At 37.0% G+C, this 24,116-nt stretch overlaps 1 protein-coding gene across 2 annotated transcripts in view; it reads left to right on the top strand.

Moving 5' to 3' along the window:
- LOC136676579 (serine/threonine-protein kinase TAO3-like) overlaps positions 1–24,116 on the top strand; it is a 72,425-nt gene that overhangs the window by 35,994 nt on the left and 12,315 nt on the right. For both annotated transcript variants that reach the window (XM_066653680.1, XM_066653679.1), the window contains exons 3-14: positions 1,490–1,697; positions 2,824–2,895; positions 3,203–3,304; positions 4,978–5,023; positions 6,240–6,336; positions 7,879–7,992; positions 9,051–9,142; positions 9,517–9,610; positions 10,326–10,407; positions 17,337–17,504; positions 19,379–19,570; positions 21,375–21,509. In XM_066653680.1, coding sequence (XP_066509777.1) covers positions 1,566–1,697; positions 2,824–2,895; positions 3,203–3,304; positions 4,978–5,023; positions 6,240–6,336; positions 7,879–7,992; positions 9,051–9,142; positions 9,517–9,610; positions 10,326–10,407; positions 17,337–17,504; positions 19,379–19,570; positions 21,375–21,509 — 1,326 coding nt within the window. In that variant the 5' untranslated portion in view covers positions 1,490–1,565. The remainder of the gene's footprint in view (positions 1–1,489; positions 1,698–2,823; positions 2,896–3,202; positions 3,305–4,977; positions 5,024–6,239; positions 6,337–7,878; positions 7,993–9,050; positions 9,143–9,516; positions 9,611–10,325; positions 10,408–17,336; positions 17,505–19,378; positions 19,571–21,374; positions 21,510–24,116) is intronic.

The raw sequence follows: 24,116 nt of genomic DNA, 5'->3' as shown, positions 1-24,116 counted from the left end.
ACTGAATCAGTAATGATACGGGTGGCGAGATTTACACCTCTGAAGAATTATTCATGTGATTGCGTGTGCATGTGTGTGTTTTTATTTATTTATTTTTTCATGTTTTGTATTTGGCTGGTTTGTGTGTCATATGTCTTCTGACTCAGTGAGCAGAGGTACCTGCAGCTGTGTGTGTGTGTGTGTGTTATTATGTGCCTTTGTGTTTGTGTGTGTGTCACGATGAGCAATAAATGCAAACAGAGAACTCTGTTCACTTGACTCAGTGAACCCCCACAGATATGACACACACTGAAGCACCATCACGATTTTCTCTCATAAACGCACACACATTTGGACGTTCTCTCGTGAGGCAACCTGCCGATTCTGAAAATGTGTAAATATGTTTTTGGGCCTACAGTCATTTTTTCTCAAAACACAAACACTGCTAACAAAAATAAATAAACTGCCAAAACCGGGTTCTTTTGATAAATGGCATAGGACAGGAGCTACAAGTCAACTAATCATATAACCATTTGAGAAGTGATGACAGATATGCCTCGGAGTCAGTCACAATCACCTCCATATGCTCCTTCTTCCACCATACAAATGAAAAAAGATATATAACAGCATCCTCAATACTGTATGAGACAGAGCAGTAGAATTGTCATATTTCATAATTTGCATTGATAATTTTATCAATGAAAATTAGAAAATGCAGTTTTCAAAATATAGTTTTTTGGGAAAAACCCAAGAAAATAATATGGGCACTTTAAACCAAAGTATAAAATAGTCCACAGTTTATAGTCGAGACAGCGTAAGGAAAGTAGTGTATGATGTTACATGCCTATGTGAGTGATTGTGTCTGAGTGCACGTGTGCTCGCTCCCACCGTATCTAAATCAAACTCATATCAGGATGAACGGCAATCAGGGATTTATTGCACTTGAGCCTAAGAAATTATGGTAGTAGATAGGATCTTTTATAGTTCTTGACGAATGATATATATCTCATATGAACGTATATACAGCTCAATAAAAAAATTATTAACAGCCTGAAGTGCAAAATCTGAAACTTGACTAAAATATGGATTTTATTTAGTTATTTTTTTCCTGTCCATGTAGCTTCATTTATAGGATTATTATTTTTTTTTTGTTGTTCCATCATGTCAACACAGGACATTTTGTAAACTTTCATAAAATACAGATAAACCTAAATGCTGAAAAATTATTTGGGATAAAATCTCTTATAGAGATATAAAGAATATTTAGGTTTTCCCTGTAAACTTGTCATTTATTAACATGGCAAACTAAGGACCAGTTTAATGTAATGTCTAACTAACTGTTTTTAAGTCTCAAAAAAAGAGTCTGAAAATATGCTTTAGATTTATACTTTCTGATTTCCAAACGTAGTATATGGCAAAGTCATTTTAGTTATTGTGCAAATGATAAGATGCATACATATGCATTAACTTGTGTTGTATTGTTACGTTACTGTCTCTGTCTGATCTGCAGGTAGATCAGATAAATGTGGGGGCTGGCGGATGAGGGTGAGCAGCGGGTGGTCTCCAGACGTGCAGTCTAGCTCATCATGCCCTCGTCCACTCGGAAAGGAGCGCGAGTGGACCCTGAGCTCGCCAGCCTCTTTTTTAAAGATGACCCGGAGGAAGTGTTCTGTGACCTCCATGAGATCGGCCATGGGAGCTTCGGGGCTGTTTACTTTGTAAGGACTATTTTAAAAAGCCTTTGCATTCTCTCACAAATACAGCAGCTACAAAGTGGATATTATATCTGTATCACAAAATTACTCCAGCTCATCCCAAATCTAGTGGACGGAGCTGGATTTTGTGTGCGGTGGAGTTTCTTTGGAGGACGTAGGCAGGACACAGTTTAAGCACACTCAGTCCTCAGAGACCAAAAATAGCTTTTAATACTGAAGCTCAGTCGTTGAGCTTTTCTGTCTTGCTCCCTTCCATCTCTTTTAAACTGGCAGCTTTACATTTTGCCTCCCTCTGAATCCACTGGCACAGAGCTCCACAGCCTTCTGACAACTTCTCCTGCTTTTTCTTAATCTGGGAACTAATAACGCAAAGCCTTTGATTAGAAAATCTGTGGCAGGGTTGGAATCTGCATCACAAATCCCCTCCTCCCTATAAAACACACACACACACACACACTCCAGATGTAGGACCCCATTCAAGCTGTTCTTAAGACAGATGGTGATCTGTGTTTTAACCCTTTGAAGAATTGTTCTGCTGTTTTATTTAATGTGATAACAATTGTTAAAAAGCCTTCTTGTTACAGTATTGAATAATAATTTGGACTGTGACTAAATATTAATTTTATAATCTATCTGTGTTTTTAAACGTATCAATTAGTTGTTTTATATATATATATATATATATATCTCACACACACACACTTGGAAGAAAACAAGAACTTCCCAACTCTATTATGTTAGCTAACCCTAACCCAGACTGGCTAGAACTACTCAATAATATGGGGAGAGCAAATGACATCTTAGCCACCTAGACCAGAACTCGTCACTAGGATTAGCTAGGATGTTGCTGGTTAGCCAACATTACAAAAGTGGACACTTACGTTGCCTTAGCAGACATTTATAAAGACATTTTTGAAGAGCAGTGATAGTTTTCACCCTCCCAGCTGAGGACATCTTGTAAAAGAGGGTTTCCATCACAATCCGGAACACATGTTAGTAGGTGGATTAGCTTTGAGAGTTTGAATGGGTGAGTGTGATTTGGACAAACAATTGATTGAAGGTAGATTATGGACTGACATATGTTTGTGGGATGCTTTTAAAATCTTTTTTTTTTTTTTTTTTTAAACAGGCCCGAAACTCCTACTCCAATGAAGTGGTTGCCATTAAGAAGATGTCCTATAATGGCAAACAGACCACGGAGGTAAGAAACACCAAAATAAAAACACCAAAAACCTACACATTAAATTAGTGTTTTATATAGCCACAGTTTTAACAGCCGAATAGTAAATCTGAATAATAATATGAATGTCAAATAAAGATCTCAATTTCAAGTACCTTTTAGCTATTAGTTACAGTTATACAAAGTATGACAGCATGAATTGGTGCAAACCTAGTTTAATCATTGGTTTAAACAAAGCCCAGTATTTGGGTGGATTTGTGTGAAATTGTTGTCCTGCTGTGTATTAATGGGTGAGGTTAAGGGTGCTTTGCTTTGTCTGTCTTTATAGAAGTGGCAGGACATCATTAAGGAGGTTAAGTTTTTGGAACAGCTGAGACACCCAAACACCATTGAGTACAAAGGTTGTTATCTGAAGGACAACACTGCATGGGTGAGTATGTGATAAATATGCCTTTATTATGATTGTACAACGTGTCCGCGTGGGTTTCCTCCCACAGTCCAAAAACACACGTTAGTAGGTTGATTGGTGACTCAAAAGTGACCGTAGGTGTGAGTGTGTGTGTTGCCTTGTGAAGGACTGGCGCCCCCTCCAGGGTGTATTCCCGCCTTTCGCCCAATGATTCCAGGTAGGCTCTGGACCCACAGTGACCCTGAACTGGATAAGCGGTTACAGATAATGGATGGATGGATGGAAGATTGTACAACTTAAGTTGTTTTCTCTACAATTGAAAACACACACACGCACACACAGTGGCGCAAGATGGGTCAACATGTTAGTTGTGTCTAATACAGTGGTCAGTAAGTGGACACTTTAAAAACTCCAACAGCACTACTATGTCTGATCCACTTGTACTAGCAAAGACACCACCATGTCAATAAGTTGAAAAGAGGCCAAAAACAAAGAGCAACAGAGTTTTTTCACATTTAAGGTTAGTGGAGCTGATAAAATGTATAGTTCAGCAGCCTATGTTTCAGTTCACACAGTGTGTGATATTAACTGTAGGTGTGTAAGTGATACAAAATTATAACAATGAGGACAACAACATTTTGACATGTGTGTTTTGTTTATAAACAATTGTATATTACCCTGTAACATGTAGAAGTGTCAGCATTTCATAATAATGAAGTTGACATGCCATGATCAGAAATAAGAAATCACCCTGGTATCTTGACACACTGAATTTTTTAATTTTTTTATTTTTTTTTAAACATAAGCACCAGACCTGCCACTGCAGAGCTTACAGCATAATGAGGCACACTGTCTGCTGTGTGTGGTATTAGTCTCTCCAGCTCAATTGCACTGCTCATGATGTTTGTTCATCCGTGTCTCAGTAAATACAAGAAACACACAGCAGTTTCTCAAATTTTGCTGAAGCGATCTCAAAAGTCTGATATAATCCAGGTTGTTATCTGATGAATGAACGTTAGCCTGCATGATGGCTCGTATTTCTGACTTTCTAGAGTTAGCATTTTTATCCTAGCCTTCATCCAGTACACTTCCAGGCAGGGCTGTCTCATTTTGGCTTGGCTCCCCTTGCCAGTGTTTCATGTGACACACACTTCCCCTTCCTTCATGTGTTTGCTCCACAAAACCGTGAAGACAAGGACATAGGCATAGGCGAGCATAACAAAGTCACTGTGTTTTTTGTGCAAGGAACGGCTGCCACAAATGTTGTTCTGTTGTAATCGATGGCAGACCTGTTAAAATAGACGTTTTAAACTTGTACTTGTTGTACTTATTTTATTTATTTAATTGAAAAAACAAATTATATGTGTTTATCATTTTATACTAAAAATGTGCACACTGCTGCCTTGTTTCTGATTCAGAAGAAATGCTTTAATTAAATGACTCATTAATGTATGGTGAAACAGTTATATAAATTACCATTTGTTTAGATCTTAACATCTATTTCTCTTAATAGCTGGAAATAATTATATAAATTATATTTATTATCTCAGAAAATTACTTGAAGACTTCTAACTTTATATTTCTGTATGTTCAGCGACTACTTAGGCATTGAAATTAGGAGATAAATGCAACTGAATGTTGTGATCCTTATTTGTTGTTAGCTAAAAAAAGTTTTTCCTCTGATTCTCTTCCAGCTGGTCATGGAGTACTGTTTAGGCTCAGCCTCTGATCTGTTAGAGGGTGAGTAAACACAGCCTTGCCATGCTGCATGCACATGCTATAATGCATTAATACACTCACAAGATGGACTGTTCCATGATCTTCCATTTCATGTGTTACAGCTTATTTAATTTTTGCAAAAGCTGCTTTTAAATTATGGTCCAGAATGACTTTCGTTAAAAAGTCCTTTTTTTATGTTTGAATATATTTATTTTTTTTAAATTTTGAGATTGTCCTAAAATGTATGACATGAATTTAGGCAAAACTTTGTGTAGGCAGGATGTCTGATGACGGCACGTTCAACTAGCTCTGTCCAACTTCACAGAACAGTCTTATTTATTTATGTCAAGAGCAGTAACTGGTATTTAAAGTCTTTACTTGCCACGCAGCGTTAACACCCAGTGTGTGGGAATCTTAATGTTATTGATTATAATTGAACCTATTTAATTAATAAATGACTGTTATTTTGTGAACACCCAGTTTAGGCTGAGCTTGTTGTATATTCTTATTGAGCTAATCATACTCTTGTATATCAGGTTTCTAGCTTGCAAACATGCACACACTTGTTTTATTAATTCTTTTGTCACTGCTAGTCATTTCAGTTGGACCAGCAGAACCAGATAAAAAATGTCAGTGTGTTCAATCTTCACCCTGCCCGTATTGAGGTGTTTTTGTTTTCTACGTGTATGCCTTTTGTATGTCACATGATTTAAAATAAGCAAGGCCTTGAGAGGGTTTTTTTTTTACGAAGCTCTTACTGATAAAAACAATGCATATCCAAATTTGAAAGCTTTATTTGTTTACTTTTGTTTGGTCCTAAATTTTGTTTGCAGGGGCAGGGCACAAATTAAATGTAGTGCATATGCCACTGCCTTTAAAAATTAATAACAATACCGAAGTAGAAGCATTTGGCATTAATGACATATACTGTTTCTAACCCAAAGAGAGGTTATGCTTTCGTTTTCATCACAAATGTGTCCTGAGGGTTCTAAAGTTAAGCCAATAGGATACTCACTTTCTTAATCAATTAATTTTTCTTATTTCTATCTGCTTGCAATGCTGAGTAGTTTCAACCAGTTCAGGACAACACCTTAATTTTCAGAAAACCTTTTGATTCAAAATGGTATTAATGCAAAATCTTTTTCTGTTAATCCCACTAACACCAGAGCAGCACTGTTAAGTAAATATACATTGCTTTCATTGTTGCTTATTTTTCATTCTTGTTCTGTTTGTGCAGTTCACAAGAAACCACTCCAAGAGGTTGAAATTGCTGCCATTACCCACGGTGCCTTGCTAGGACTGGCTTACCTGCACTCCCATAACATGATCCACAGGTGGGTCTCTTCCTGACCCTGTCCATCACTCACATAAATACAGAACATATTGGTTACTTCCTTAGTCGTTACTGAGGTACTGAGAATACAATACCAGTCAACTTTTTTTAATTATTACTTTGTGGATTTAATATTAAAGACATCAAAACGTTGAAGGGACACATATGGAAATATGTAGTAAACAACATGTTAAAAAAACAGAATATAGTTGCTGTCCAAAAAAAAAAAAAACATGTTTTTTGTATTTTTGTAGAAGGTTTCTCTCAATAGGCGAGCCATATACAGAATATGAGGTGGGCAGTCACAGACCCAGGAGACATCAGCCAATAGCATTCAGTAATGTAAACCGGTCCTGACCCCACCCCCAAACAGTCAAAAACCCACCCATTTCTAAACCAGAGCATGGAAAATCTTCTCGAATGCTGAATGAGCCAGAGGAAAAAAGCTTGGTGTGCGAGGGAACTTTAAAATTGAGAAGGAAAACCATTTGAGAATGGGGGGGAAAAAACAGTTTGAGATAGAGATTATGATCAGTGTGTGTGCAATTCCTCTCAGTGTACACATGAGTTTCACATTTGTGCTTGTAAGAGGAATATTTACACAAATGAAATGTTAGAACTTGCAGGTTCAAATTTTCCACTTGGTGTTTTTTAGCCGTCTACTTTTGACATTAACGTGATGCCATAACGATCTCATGAAACTGACTGAGTGAATGCCTGGAGTTTTCAAAACTGTAATCAAAACATAGGGCACAGTAATTACATTATCTGTATATCATACAATATATGGACGTTTCCTCAATAATCTTTGCTGATGTTAATTTTACCCTTTGAGTTTACTTGTATGATTGTTTACATAAGCATGAATATCACCAACATTTTAGCCTAGCATGTTGTTCTTGTTTTTTGGTTTTCTCTGGTCTCTCTATTCTGGGGCCTTTTTCTCGATTTGTTTGGTGGAAGAAACTGTCTTTTTAAAAATTATATATTTTATTAAGAATAGTTAGACAATTCCTGTGTCTCAGTATACTTAGAAACTAGTTTGCTAAAAACTGTTAATTGCTCTTTAAACTGTTTAATTGCTAAATTTTAAATGCTAGTATATTATTATTATATCAGTAACTTAAAATGACAATATCTTTAATCGTAATTATTTCTGGGACCGTATTAACAGCCACAAAAAAACAAAAATGGCTATCCATTCATATAAATGGCTAATGGTTGTAATATTGACAAGAATATCAAAGCGAAGGCCTTTAGTAGCAGGTTTGAAGTTTAAGTGGGTCAGGAAGCTTTTGTATTTCTTCCTAATACTTGTTTAATTACTGAGAATTTTTGACATAATCGAAGTCTCACATTTAAAGATGCCATTGAAGTTGTTTTGCAGTTAAGTGGAATAAGGACCTGTATTGGTTGTATAGCCAATTGGTCCTGACATTTTATCTGATAGGAAAGAAGTTTGATGCAAAATTATTGCAAAATTAACCTTTTGCCTCTCTGTCACTGCCCCCCCCCCCCCGTCTCTCTCGCTCTTGCTCTATAGAGATGTTAAAGCAGGAAACATCCTCCTCACTGAGCCTGGTCAAGTTAAACTGGCTGACTTTGGCTCTGCCTCCATGACCTCACCTGCCAACTCTTTTGTTGGGACTCCGTACTGGTGAGTGTTACTAAATAATTTTTACTACTTTATATAATATAATAATTGTTATTAACAGAATTTATTATTACAATAACATTGTTATTTTTCTCTTATAAAGATTGCTTAATAGTACACTTGAAACACTTATTTCTACACTCCTTGTTCATTTGATCAGCTTCACTTCCAATATAGATGGCATATGTTCTTTGTTGTTGTTCAGTGAGCTTATTGATGTAGGTTGTGGTGGCTGCTGTCAGATCATCAGTATACACAGATACGCGACTGGTATCTAGAAAATCTGTTTTCTGATCTAAATAATTTCTGACCATTGAAGAACATTGATGTTAAAAAGGTCTAAAATGAATGCAGTAGAGTGCAACTATATTGTTTTAGGATCTGATTAATTAGACAGTGAGTGTAGTAACAAGGAGTTGACTTTAATGCTGTGGTTGATCTGTTCATAATTTTCCATAAATTTCCACAAAATTATCATAGAATAGATTTCATTTTATAAACTATATCTATAGCTTGTTCGCATCGTCACCATTGTATATTATTTTTAGGCTTTACATTTCTCTAGAACAAAGCTTTTCATATTAAACCAATTTGAATCTCTTAATGACTGAATTATGCTTTATTATTAATATTATGTTGTCATATTGTCATAATGTTATGTTGTAATATTATTGTTGTTGTCATGTCAAATTCTCCTTTAAATGAAGCCTGATTTGTGAATCAGTGTGGAATTTTAGAGACTTGAACTGGATGTCCTTGAATATCTCTTAAATCTCTTATAAAGCAAGTGTCCTGCATCCAAAAGGCAGACTAATGTAGTCAGTAACTGGTGTAATAAACCTCTGTAATAATGTATGTTACACTGAATGCCAAAAAGCAAGAGAGAGAGAGAGAAGGTGAAACGGTCAAAACAAGGACTTTCAGTTAATGTGGTAATAAACCTGTCACTAAGCAGGGTTCCAGCAGACAGTACAGTTCTCAGTGTCCACTATCACGAGGACAAACCAGGGTTCAGACAGTGACCAAATTTAGCCATGTGTTTCCCTGTGTCTGTGTGACAGGATGGCTCCGGAGGTGATTTTAGCCATGGATGAAGGCCAGTATGAAGGAAAGGTGGACATCTGGTCCCTGGGGATAACTTGCATTGAGCTGGGTGAGCAGAGTGCATGCTATGACCATAGCTATATTATGTTTCCAGTGAATTAAAAAAATTATACATGTGTGTGGTTTAATTGGAGAGCAACTGATTTTTCATTTTGTTTTAGTGGACCAGTTCTCAAGTGGGCTTTCAAGTAATCATCAGTGAGGGTGGACCAATATTTGGACTAGATTATTTTCATGTGGAAAACGTTATTTAAATGAAGCACAAACTATAAAGATACAGTTCTATCGACTGATCATCCAGGATAAATGCATCTGGAACCCCTGTTGTAAAATCTGATGTGTATACATATACAAAATGAATGAACTCCCTTTTAATACGGTTAGTTCACACATGACTTTTCTTCTTCTATTATTTTTTAACAGCCGAACGCAAGCCTCCTCTTTTCAACATGAATGCTATGAGTGCCTTATATCACATTGCTCAGAACGATTCCCCCACGTTGCAGTCCAATGAGTGGTTAGTACACACACACATATGCACATGTGCACACACACACATCAGATTCACTTGTTTACATGTACCTGGAAAAACTAATAGTTACATACCTTCTGCATTTAGCCACAAGCGCTTTACCTATTTGTTTGTGAAAGACTGTGGCTGTGTATAACTGATTTTACCAGAGTTACAAGAGGTCAAATCTACGGCTTTGACTCCATCAGTGCTGCTCTATCTGCTCTGCTCCACTCATACCAACACAACACACACTAAAACTCCACCGCCACATCTGTGTTACTGCAGCCTGAGAATAATCCACCAGTACTGGTGATATTTATTGCTGTTGCTGTATATAGGCACACACTTACACACTTTACACAATGACATTTCCCAGGTGACTCCAGTATTGTCTCTGGTGTCAGTATCTTATCAAGTGTCTCTATAAGTGAGAGCAGGCTATAGTTGTTGATCAAAGTTAATCCATTGACACCACAATGGCATGTAATGTTTATAAAAACTGACATAACATTTTATAATGCAGGATATAGATGTGTGGTCTGTGTATTTACAGTAGCATGTGTATTATATTTTTAATTAGTTATAAATACAAACGTGTATTTGTTTCTTTCTTTTATACTTAAATACTTATTTTCTTTAGACCAATATAATCAGGTTTCCTGTTTCTTTGGATTCTACTTTTAATCACACACATATTTTTGCATGATGTCTTTTAAAGGTCGGATGCGTTCCGGAGCTTCGTTGACTACTGCCTACTAAAGATACCTCAGGACAGACCCTCTTCAGCAGAACTACTGCGGGTGAGTACACACACACACACACCACACACACACAGAGACACAGACACACACAGTAAACACCACTTTGAAAAACTATGATTCCTTTTTTTAAAAACAGAACACACACATCAAGCTAATCCACAAAAAACATTTTTTTACATTGTAATAATTTAATCATGCAAAAATATTTAATTGGAAAGTACCCCTTTTACACACTGTTATGACCTGACCATAGCCTCTTAATACAGATTACTCTGTCATCAGAGAATATGCGTTTTGCTACTGACATGGTGAAGAATCACCTACTTTAACAGGAAGAGTCTTTTATCATGCAACATGACCAACAACAAAAGATTGTTTTTGTCCGAGTTAAAAACACCCACAGGAAGGAAGTAAAGATGTAAAAAAATTTTTTTTTTTTTTTTTCCTCATCCACTTGGGTAAATTCTTTACTTGCGTTTAACCCATCTGAGGTAGTGAATGCACAAACACACTAGTGAGCAATTTTTAGCCACATTCTAGGGGCAGTGAACATACACTCACAATTGGAACAGCAGGCAGCCAGCCATAGCGTATGGGGAACAGCTGGGTGTTAGGTGCCTTGCTCAAGAGTCTCGAGCCCACCTCTCTAAACTTAAGGCCATGGCTTAAAAAACTGTCATTAGGATATCACTTCTTCAGCAATATGTCCTCCTGAATCACTTTTTACTCCCATGTTATTTGCACGTATGGTGTTTTCTGTCAGACTGCTGAAACTTGCTACACAGAATTATATTTGTAACAAAGTGCAGATAGCTGCTCAGAATGGAACTGACTAAATCTGTGCAGCATAGTGTTCCAAAGATATCTGAAGAATTCTAGGTGTTATTTATCAGCTTTGCATTGGCAAAATAGTTACTGCACTGGTCACGTTCAGTAAAATTTACAGTCAGCTGTTGCAGGTAGCACATGTCCAAAAATTTCTTAGAAGAAAAGGCCCTCATGATATATATGGAGAACGTTCATTCACAATTTGTTTTGGTGACAATTGAGTAATTAAAAAAATGTAAGCAATACTCAACTTTACTAAAGGTAAAAGTAATTACCATATTGTTTTATACTGTTATTTTCAGTACTCGTAAATTGTGAAGTAGCTAATTTAGTTGTAATCCATAGACCGTTTGTTGGATGACATTAGTGCACATACACTGTGGTGGGTGAGTGGACTTCCTCCGCACCACATCAGTCATTGCTTCCTGCTTTGACAGTGTTCCTTACTCATCTGTTCCTGCTGACTCACGAGCATGCACACACACACACACACACAGAGTCAACCCACAGAATATTTTGTGAATCCTCTCTTATTCACTCCCTCACTTCCTGTGTCAGCTGCATCTATGGAGGTCAATAGAAGCGTGTGTGTGTGTTTGGTGCATGCACATCTGACATAATCCTTTTGCTGCTACATCACCCAAATGATCGCTGTAGGAGGACATCTCTCTGCCGCTCCACTTTATTTCTGCCTGTTTGGGTAGGAGGCTTATGACTCCACTGCCACAAGACAAAAATGGATCCCCCCTTGACCTTACCAACTCGACATTCTCCTCCTAGTGCGGATTTTAGTGTGTTTAGCTATGATTAAAGTGAAAAGTTTGGGGGGAAAATATCTAATTTACAATTTGATGTTAACCCAAATTGTGGTAATGATCTATGCAGAGGAGAGATATTGCAGCATCAAAATACACTTGGTTGCTATTGCACCACCTTGTGGGGAACATTCATTTATACTGCTAAACACGAGTGAGTTACAAACCAGTTTTATGTGGGGTTTCACATCTGAAAAACGAGAAAAGAGACTTTATAGGAAAACATCTTGAGAATGGCAGCTGAGAAAGGTAACTGGACTTAATGGCAATAAAATGGCTTTAAAAATGTCATTATCAGAGTACAATGTGTTTCTTAATATTTATATTTCTTGCAAGTTGGAACAGATACAGTACAGCAGAAAAATTGCAGTGTAGTTTTTTTTTTTTATGTAATAGGAAATAGGCAAATCACATAGCTTACATAAGGCTATGGCATATTGGGCTTCTGTTCAGTCAGCTCCTCATTGTTATGCAGTTTCAGTTTGAGACTGTGATCATTCTTTTTATGCAAACATTCTATTTCATGCATACAATTACAATTCCTCACAATAAAAATATCATCCGCTTACTTTCCTCTTCTGGTTTTGGAAATATAATTGTAAGTGAAACTTATATGCTTTTGTTTATTTAAATACAGCAGCATGTCAAACAGTATTAGAATGTGTGTATATTTGTTAAAGGAGCAAAGTTGCTAACACCAGTGCCCTTTCACAGAGCAGCCTAGGGTTTAATTACCAGGTCAGACACGAACATAATATATTATAGGCAAGTGGGCAGGACTGCTAACACTACATTAGCATATAACCTGATTAGCATTGTTGCTCTGAACAAGAGTGTATGCCGAATGCCATAAATGTAAACCACATAATTAAGCCTTTTTTGAGATTAACAGCTAAACACCAGTGTTGCTAATGAATGCACATAAGCTCCCTTTATTTATTAGCTACGTTTGCACTACTGAAAACAAAACAAATTCACAAATTAAACATTCCTTGTAAGAAGTGTTACATTAGTTGTCAGGGAAGAAAATGCATGAGTATATTTAGACAAAAATCTAGTCTGGAATTGTTACAAAAATACACTTTTTCATGTTGATTTTATTGTTTCCTGTAGCAAATATAATCCTATTGAGTGCTAAGAGATTTATGTTCTTGCTAGTCACGCTATTGGAGGATAACAAATAACTACACTCTGAAAAAGTGTGAAAAGGTACATGAGAGCAGATTGAAAATAATAGTAATAATAATAATAATAATATCACTGTACTACACATTTCCATCACATACGAAATAGAATTGAGATTTTAATAGACATTGATATAATTAATAAGGACTTTGTCACTAGTACTCTTCTGAGAATCCTTACACTAGATGTTGTAACTTTGCAAGTTAGAACCTGATTCTGCCCATAAAACATCAGATACAGAGGTTAGAGTATTAGTTATGGATCACAAACACCGTTTTACCTAATCCCAGAGATATTGGATCATGGTTTATTACACCAGAAAACACAATTCCACTGCTCCACAGCCCTGCAAGTGTGCCTCTAGTTAATACTACTCTAGTTGGTTCTTTATGTTTATTGCAACACTAAGTTCAGGGTATAGACATTATATAAAGTGTGTGTGTACTTGAAGATCTCTACTAAACATATCCTGTTTTTCTTTATGCTAAAACCCACTTCCCTGGCCCTCCAAGCTCCTTAGGAGGAAGAAAACAGGTCACTAATCTGACTCAAGCTTTCTCACAATGCCATATTCCAGGCATTTCCCCCATCTCCATGCACAAGTTTCCTAAACTGCCCTCTGACCTACAACTTGCATCAAGGTTAATATCAGAAGTCAGGTTCCACATGAACAAAGGAGAGCATCTGTCTCCCCAAAAAACTTAAGAATGTGATTGGGATTGGGACTGTCGTTTCCTCCTTTCTAGGTGAATAATCCCTTAGATTAGTTTTCTCCAGGGCTAGTCAGCCGCAGATGTCCATTTGGAAAGGCTAATGCTTATCTAGGTTAACAGGAAGCAGACTGAGCTGCTAGTTGTTAGCCATTATCATTACCCGAAGGCTACTGCACACCAGTTTCTTTTTTTCTTATCGTATTATTTTATCTCATATTTGCAATCAGCCAATACTACGCAAACTTCACGTTACATTTTGTTTTCTAGCTGTCAGATAGCTATCTTTTATGTAAATGTAAAATAGAATTATAATCTGTGTGAGAAATTCATGCCAGCTCAGACTAAATAAAAATCATAAATTACTTGTTTCTTTTAATACATTCAGTGTATTGCTTTTCATGATTTTTTTAAAAGGTAGTAGTTTGGAAGTTTCAAATGTGTCCGGTTAGTCTGGTTTGCAATAAAGTATCTTAATTTGGTTGGCTCTCAATTGGTGCAACCATTTAAGCCCTTGCCTTGTTTTCAGGAAAGTTTGTTCCCTGGTCATATCTCAAGTCATCTGCCACCCACAGTCCAACAGAGCATAACTGTCCTCTCTTTTAATCCGGGTGGGGACTCACTGTTAGTCACCTTTTACTGAATCTGATGTAATAGTATAAGTAGTTAGTGTTCTCCTCCAAATGTTTGAACACCAACAGCTTTGAATTAAGCCTTAGGTGTACTACACAACATTGTAAGTCTGAACAACTTTTCAAAAGACTGGGTAATTTAGACTTCCACACTACATTCTGTACATATCTTTGGTGACTGAAACAATATGCATTATTTTTGTAAATGACAGGTGATCACCCACAACACAAACTGAAAATTTATAAATGCATTTATACAGCATTGCATGGCATATGTTGCCTTATAATGCCTGGCATAACAACATTGCATTTAGATGCATTCATAAATATAATTTTCATAACCCTTTTTATACAAGTTTATGTGACTTAAGAAACTGCAGACAAAATATTGTTAACATGTTACAATGTTTACTGTTCTTTTGTATAGATGTTATTTGATGTTAAAACCTGATTATATGTTGTCATATATTCATACTTTATGAATCACCATGCATATAGAAACTATAACTAGGTTTATGCATGGGATTGTAAAGGAATATTTTGGCCATATTGCAGCTATTGTGTAATAATACATCATTAAGAATATAGGATTCATCTCGGAAGCGTCACCAAAAAATTGACAGTGTGAACAAAAGGCTTATTTGGTGACAATATTGTTTATTGTCCAGCTCTAGTTGTTTTCCTTGGCTTGCTCATTAGGAATTACACCCCAGATCATTGTAAAACTGTCAGTTTTGAAAAGGACTGTGTGAATAAAATTGAATATGTTTGCTGATGAAATCGCGTATGGCCTGGAGCTTTCCTCCGCATGTTGAGTAGGTGTCTGAGCAGTGTGAGTAAGACCATGTAGGTTGGTAGATCATCAGGTTGCCAAGCCACAAGTCTGTAGAGAGTCATTCCTACTACCCTCACCATATTCTACTGAAAAAAGTTTGGAATCACTTGGTAAATGGACAGTTTTGTATTTGTAATTTGTAATAAACAGCGTACATTTCTAAAGACGTTAATTCAGGCACTAATGAAAAAAACTCTTGTTAGGGGGGGGGGGGGGGATTGTCTTGTATTAAAATATTTACCCTATTAATTCTACATTTTTATGATCACTTACAGGAGAAAGCTCCTTAATGTTTTCCAAATAGCTAACAATAGCTTTGTTAGTTGTTTACATTAAAATCCAGCTAGCAGCTGCTGCTTTACATCTGACCTTATTCTCTCCCTGGTCTTCAAAATCTTGTTTAAATGTCTAGTATAATTGCAAAGCCTAACATTTATTACAGAATTTTCTAATTTCTCAAGCTTTGCACTACATTTCATGTGCCTTCCCCATCCAAGCCCTATGTTGAACTTTCAAGTGCCTATGGATAAATGAGAGAGCGTGAGATGGTGGCAAGGGAGGTTGCTGTGATGCTGCTAAAACAAAGCCGGACAATATTCTTGCTCATGTTTTAATTTCAGGATTTTATTTATTTTTCATGTTTTAAATCGCCTACAGTAACATTAACCTGTATTTGGGTGAAAAGGGCAGTTTCAAAGCATCCAAGCCCTAAAGGCCTGATTCCAGTCTTACATTTACATATATACTTGGAATAAAATCCTGGATCTGAAGTAACCAGAAGCTCAAGAGGGTTCTCAGATGTTCAGAAGCCTATGTATACACTCATTATCTGGATCAGATGTGCTGGATTAGGACAGGCTAAATATTCTTACAGTAGGGGACCATGTGTTTGCCTCCATGACAATTAGTAGCGCAGGCAAAATGAAGGGTTCACAATGAGTACAAATGGGTAGAGCATTTGGGTTGAGTCTAGACTTAATTTTCACTGAATAAGCTTAAGCCTCTCAGCCCCAGTTTAACCAAACGCCTCTTTCAAACCTCCATATGCTCACCCAGGGTCACATTACACAGCGGTGCCATCTAGCGAGTGGCGGGCTGACCCAAAATGACGTAATTCACAATATGATCAGAGTAATACACTGTGGCTTTTATTTCACATTCATCAAGACTTCTTTGAAGAGGATGTGATGTAATAATTCCTTTATTAACCACTCATATTAAATGACTGTTAAAAAAAAGGGATGATTTTAAATGTAAATGAACTGGGACGGCACATTTGAACCTTGCCACAAGGAACGTAGAGGAAATTTCTCATTCCAGGGAACAGTTTGTTGTTGGATTCTTCACAAACACAGTGGGATTTTCTGCATATTCTAATTATTATGAATGCAAAACCTTTTGAAGTTTTAGTTATATATTCATAAACATATGTAGAGTAGGAACCTTCCCATTCCATATTTCTTTTGAAATTAATTGAATGAATATGGAGTTTGTTGTCCTTTTTACTGTAGAGCCACCACTCATTTTTTAAAGACTGTACACAATAGGCAGCATTGCTGTAAGGATTTGATTGCATTCGGCCAGAGAAGAATGAGTTAGGTCATGTGCTAATGACTCCAATTACTCCCAAAGGCTGGAGATGTTGCTTCAACACTCTAAAGAACACTGCTCCAGAGCCCAGTGCGGTGGATTTTATACTCCTCTAGCTGACACTGCATGGTGCATAGTGAGCCTAAATTCCCATATGGCTGCTCTGGAGCATCCCATCCTAGTGACAGTGTTTTTCATTGCAGTGAACACCTATGTCTACAGTTCATTAATTTAAAGCATCTGTTTTTTTAGTATTTAGTATATTCCTAACTCAGCATAAATAAGAGGCTCCTGTTAATGTTTAAGCTGTTAATGCGTTCATTCATATTCATTTACTTACTCACCCTCTTACCCCTCCTTTCTGTTTCTCCAGCATGATTTTGTGCGTCGGGAGCGTCCCCCGAGGGTCCTGGTGGATCTTATCCAGAGAACTAAGGATGCTGTCCGTGAGCTGGACAACCTGCAGTATCGAAAGATGAAAAAAATCCTCTACCAAGAGAAACACAATGGACCAATGGGAGAGTCACAGGAGGAAGAGGAGGTAGATGCAAAGTATTGTGGGAAATTAACTTTCTGCTATGAGGAACCTGGCACTGATAAACAAATTATGCACTCACTAAATCACTTTGAGATCACCTCTAATGTAGCACTTGCTGGTGAGTGGAGATTAAGATTTGTATATAAAGAGGTTAGGTGTAAGGGTTAATTTGGGGAAAAAGACAACCTGTATACATAGGGTGGGGTTTTAAAATGCGCGCACACACACGTTCATTTCACTTATATAGAACATAACAGACAAGATTAGCAAAAATGTAATCATAGTTACCCAGCATGTCTGAACAAATTTAAATGATCCTCAGTCTAATAACACTTCACACCTCACATACATTCATGCTCTCAGTTGTGCAAGTTCAAGCCTATCTAGACAGCCTTTCTAATGAGTGAATTCAGCTACTATAATGTGCATATATTTCACGGATTTAAATATAAGTAGAGATCTCTATTGAAAACAATGCCAATAGAGTAGAATGCTCATGAGTCATTGATTGACTACATCTGGGGTTAGACAGAAAATGTGGATTATTTTCAGAATTGTTTCCTTAGGCCAATGTAGAGTAGCCCAGCAGTCTTCAACAACTCTACAATATTTACCCCATCTACACTTTTTTTTTTAATTATATATTTAAAATTATTATTTTGTAAAGCCCCAAGATGCTGTGAAGTGAAATCCATAGTCACTCCAGTGAGCCGAGTGAGGTTAATCAAATAATGTTTTGTAGAGAATCATTATACAAGCTAAAGTACTGAAGCAGAACGTTTTTACAAGCGCACAGTTGCTCCATTTTTTGGCTATTTTTAGAAACTGGAAGCAAACATCAGCGGACCAATCCTGCTGCATTTGCACTTTTCCCGAAATACAATTCTCAATCAAGTATCTTTTGATTAAATATGGCTTTAAAAGCTTACGCTGTCTGTTCACCTGCTCATCCAATGGTGCATTCATTAATCAAGAGCATTAAAATGTAGTCTGTTCCTGTTTGCTGAACATAGACTCTCTTCTTCTGGGTAGACTTTACACTAGATGTGGGACATTATTGTGGCATTTAGAGTGCATTCATCCGCAAGAGCGTTAGAGAGGTCAGATACTAATGCTGGATGATTAGTTCTACATCACAAATGCCACTCCAATTGATTCAAGGTATTGGATGTAGTTCCATCAGTTCTGAACATGAACGTCCACTGCTACACAATACAGTGCTGGGAATTTATAACCTGCTAGCGGACCCTTGAATTATTTGTTTATTTATATATTTTTATTTTTATTTTTTTGGCATGGGCCAGAGCTTGATTTGGTTGACACAGTGAAACACTGTAATGCTTTAATTCCCTGGGCTCAAACATGCATGCTTGAGCTGACATAAATATCCAGGTGGGTGGGTTTTGAACAACAATAGTGAATTAATTAGGCCCTAAAGGTTTATAGTAATGAGGCGAATTCCATATCTGTTTAAGAGATGATGGAAGAAAGATATGAAATTATTAAATATAAAGAAATATATACTTAAATAAGTAAATATAAAAAATATCTCTGAAAATAATGTGTGTATCTCTCATTATATCTGTCTGAAAGGTAACATCTGGATAGGCTTAATTTGCATGATTGTCATGTGTTTCAGTTCATCGTTTTCATGCTAGCGAATATAAAATAAAAAATAATTATAATATATAATAATGAAATGTGACCAGATCTGTCACTAATATATTTCTCTCTCTTATTATGATTAAATAATTTTCACTTCTTTAAGTTTTAATTCACCATTATATTAACCCCCTTCTTACACTTTGCCCCTCTCTCTCTCTCTCTCTCGCTCTTGCTCTCTCTCGCTCTCGCTGTCTTGCTCTCTTGCTCTCTAGGATGACCAGGCCGGGTGTAAAGGTAATAGTCTAGGCAGTAATCACTCAGTGCCCAGTACATCGGTCAGTACGGGGAGTCAGAGCAGCAGTATTAACAGCCTGCAGGAGTGTCCTGAAGACTCATGCACTGATATGGCCCTTATGCATCCAGAGTATGAAAACACTCTTGAGTCTTCCACGCACCATAAAAAGGTACAAAACATGGGAGTACACACTTTTATATAAGTTTCTTACATTTCTGCTTATGTTTACCTGGGCTAGCAATATTTGTGGAGCGTATTGTATAGAACTCTGCATAGATTATGCTGCTTAATTCCACATGCAAAATGAACAACTATTTGCCCAAGGCAAATAATAATTATTTTTTCCACCCCAAGTAAAAGCCATTTTTTTTAATATACACACCAGCTGCGTCCTGAAATCCGCTGTGTGACGTGAGCTGAAGTGTGTGACCCTCTGTGTCCAGAGGTTCTGGATGTCAGTGTAAATACAGAACCAGACAGACACGAGCAGACAGCTGCTGCGTCATAGAATTCACACTGTCACTGTTATTTTCTGTCTAAACTGACCACCTCGCCACAACAATGCGTTAACAGTTTTTACTGCTGGTATTATTAGAAATATCATTCAGTGAGTGTTTGATTAAATGATTGACACAGTTTTTTTCTGCCTTAAACCAAATGAAAATCAGCCAAGGCCTATTTAGTGGCTAATGTTTTTTTAGTTTTGGAACTACTAAAGCTACAGATCTAATGTAGGTAACAAGTACTGGAAGTTTATATTCAATTATTAATCTTGTGCAAATGTCTGTCTGAACATAACACGTGTGAGTTAGGTGACTGCAAACAGTGTAGTGTTTGTAATGTGTTTTTGTTATTGTTAATGAAATATTTTTGGAAAAATTATGTAAACTGGATTATTTACTCTCACAAAGAAGCTTTAAATGAAAACCCTGATATTAGTTTGTGTTGTATAGAACAGCAGGGGTGTGTATGAGCTGAGTGAGGAGGTCATTTTGAGATGGTCAGGAAAGTGAATGTGGAACTGGGGGGTGAATGTAATAAGACTGAACAATGTTGTAATTGTACACATGGCCTCTCCTTTCTGTTTTCTTGCTTTCTCACACATGCACACACACGGTGTTGTAGTGAGCAGGACTACAGGCAGGGTTTCTGTGGCTTAAAAGGCCAAATCTGTGTCACACTTAGATTAATGCAGCTATTTTAAGGCCGTGATTTTGTTCGTATTGAACGTGGGAGGAAATCTTTGAAAGTTTTTAGTTGGTAGTAAATGAACACAAACAGTGCAATGTGAAAGCAATAGACTGAAGATGCCAGTGAATTTTGAAAGTTGACAGGATTATTCAGAAATATTATTTGTTTTATAAAAATCATGGCATGGTTTACCACTTTGTTGGTGCCTTACATCTCATTAGGATATGAGTAATATATATGTAATAGATATATAGAGTAGATATATGTAATATGGTAATCGCTATATGATAATTTTCCTGATAGAACCCTAGAAGAATAAATATGTGCTTGAAAGAGTCAGGACACTGAATATAGAATAAAGTCCACTTAAATTAAACTTTAAGGTTAAATAGACTTTTTTTGTTTGAATAAATATACAGAAGACACTCATGTTTAGGAACTACATCAAAAGGGAGTTCTACTTATTTCTTCACTTTAAAGAAACAATGTGTCCTTTTTTCTGAGCATGTAGGGAGGTGTCCCAAGTATAGGACCCATCAATTTTTTTTCCACATTATTATTTGGGTAGTGGACCATTCTCAGCACAGTGATATTGGCGTGTGTGTGTATCAGACATAGATGTGTTATTGTGCACAGGAAAAATGGCCAAGGTGTGAAGGTAAATGTTTCTCATAAACCGGCCTCTCAGTCAATGTACACCCTACAGATTCTGTAACTGCAATGTGCTTTTGTTTATGTTTGAATATGTGTGTGTGTGTGTGTGTGTGTGTGTGTGTTTATAGGATCATCAGTATATTCGTGAAGAGGGAGCTCATCGAGATCACCGCTCTGACCCTCGGCCTTCACCATCCGACAGAGCTCAGACTCGGAACTATAAAAACCGTGAACGCTTCGCCACCATCAAGTCTGCCTCACTGGTGAGGATCAACAATTACGTCATCCACAATTTTCTTTGTCCTTGCCTCTGCCTCTCCTCCCTCTCTCTCACTCTTCCTCTCACTCTGTCTCTTTATGTCCTTTCTCCCTCTATCTGCTCTCGCTCTCTGTGTCTCTTCTTTTTCTCTTCCTTTGTCCTTAATTCACCTTCTCGTCATTTTTCTTTTTTTCTATTAATTCTCTCTCTCTCTCTCTCTCTCTCTCTCTCTCTCTCTCTCTCTCTCTCTCATACTCTTGTCCTATCCTTCTATCCCGACCTTTCCTCTTCATTCTCTTTCTATTATCTGTCTTTAATTCACCCTGTGTAATCCTTATGTCTGTTTTTCTTTCTCTTCTCTCTCTTTTTTCTTGCATTTTTTTCTTTTTGTTATACTTTCTTACTTCCTTTCTTTCTTTCTGACATACATGTATGGACACGTATGGTCCACACTCTACTTCTAATTTCTGTCTCTTTTTTTATTTCGGTATTTTGTTCTGTTCCTTTGCCCTCCCTCTTCCTCTCTGTTTGGGTCGAAAAAAATAACATGATGTGTGTACTCACACTCACACATATATGCACGCTCACACTAGTGTCTGTTGTCAAGGCAACTCTATGTGGTCAATAGGGCCGTATGGCTGTCCTCGTGGCACGGCCGTTATTATGGCACGAGTTCATCATGTAAATATCATGGAAATATGGCATCTGTCTTTTTGGGACCGAAGAGTATTTCTATAAGATTGCGGCAAAATGGTAATGAAGCATTCTTGCTGGTGAAGTTGCAGGATTTTGAAGAATGTTATGAAGGATTATGTGATAAAACCACTTTAGCTGTGATCACGCACTTTTTCACTCTTTTATCCCCCTAATTAAACATTGTTGTAATGTTGCTGTTTGGATCAATGGCAGGCATAATAATCGATCCCAGAGTGCTCGGGTTATATGGTGATGTCACCTGTTTGGGCCGGATTTTGTTAATGCTTGAGCACCCTCTAGGGCCAGACAAGTGAACTGCATTCTGTCTGATAACACAGACTAATCTATCATCTCAAAAGATCACTCAAGTCCCACTAATTCCTTTACTGTGGCATGAAGCTAAATGTCTCCTACATCAACCTGGATATGTCCTCTCCTTTTTCTCCAATATGCATTTCCTGAATGAAACCTATTTTGTTTTATTTTTTCTTTGTTTGACTCTTGTTTTTATCCCACTATGTGAAGTGGAGGGGAGGGACTAGAGCCGACTATAGAGGCTTCCTTTGTTTGAGCTGAAAGCGAGAGAGGGAGGGGGGGTCTTGAATTAGAAAATGAGCAATGAAAAGATGAAAATAATGAAATGATATTGCGTATATAATCAATATCTTGTTTTGTTTTTGCTTCTTAATTCAATTGTAGTAATTTGACCAAAACAAGATTCCTAAAGCTCATTTGTATGGATGAATGTAACAGGTGTCGTTAATAACTGCATATATACTTTCTCCTCTTTAATGTTTTCTTTTTCTTTTTAATTGGGATTTTTATATGATTTTCATACAAAATCATCTTAATGACAATCATATCATTAGCAACAATTAATATTTATGAATAACGTGCAACAGACATACAGTAACGGCTTTGTTATAAACACAAAATCTATGAAATCAGAATTGCTTTATTTCACCAAGTATGTTACACATACAAAGAATTCTTGATGCATGTATGACATGCAACGTACTAAAACAAACCAGACAGGTACACACATCAGATCATTTACAGATAGTAATTTACAGTACAGAATATAAACAGAGAACAGTTAAGAAAGTGAATGTGAAAGTGATTTTACATGAGATTTGGGCTAAAATAAGAGAACTGCTTTTAAATCCTTAGTTGTTGCATTATATTCTAATAAACGTTAATCAGCCCACACAGTGACATCTGAAGTGTAAGCAGAAAGTAATGACAGCACAGAAGAATGAGGGATATAGCACTAATGCTATTTAATCCTTGAAAGGGTAAATAATATTTGAGATTTCAAATGTCTTTTTCCTAATCTTCATTTGAATTTGAATCGGAATTGAATTTAATTCCCTTGAAAATATTGGTGATAATTATATTTCCATAAACGCATTCTATAAAGTAGTACATTTACTTGTTCCCACATGAAGTGTTTTTTGGCGTATTTGTAGTTTTTTTGTAGTACACATTTTGTGAAAATGAGTGAAAAACAGAAGATCAGACATGAATTAAACCTATTCTTGGACTAAAGTGCAATCTCAGTGGCGAATTCACTTGCCATGTTTCCCCCGTACTGTACAGAAAACCCACTGATGTTCACCTAGGTGTGTTTTATTTACCCTTTACCTGGAAGGGTTACTTTTTGTCCTGCATAAGTGTGTGGAATAGCCCCTCACGTGCCTGCGGGGGGCATCTGAACAGAAAGTGATAGGATTGGTGTGAGTGAGTACAGTGGGGGTATTGATTCAGCACGATTAGGAAACGTCTGTGTGGAGCGCAGCGCTCATGTGACTGGCCTACTAAACACTGATTAGCCTGGTCAGAAGAAGTGTGTGAGGGCCAGGACTCTGAGAACCTCTTTCATACATGCCACACACCTGCCATCTCTCTCTCTCTC

This window comes from Hoplias malabaricus, chromosome X2 (assembly GCF_029633855.1).
Source record: "Hoplias malabaricus isolate fHopMal1 chromosome X2, fHopMal1.hap1, whole genome shotgun sequence".
NCBI lineage: Eukaryota > Metazoa > Chordata > Actinopteri > Characiformes > Erythrinidae > Hoplias > Hoplias malabaricus.
The sequence above is the reverse complement of the archived record's forward strand: the minus strand, read 5'-3'. Positions and strand labels throughout refer to the sequence as shown.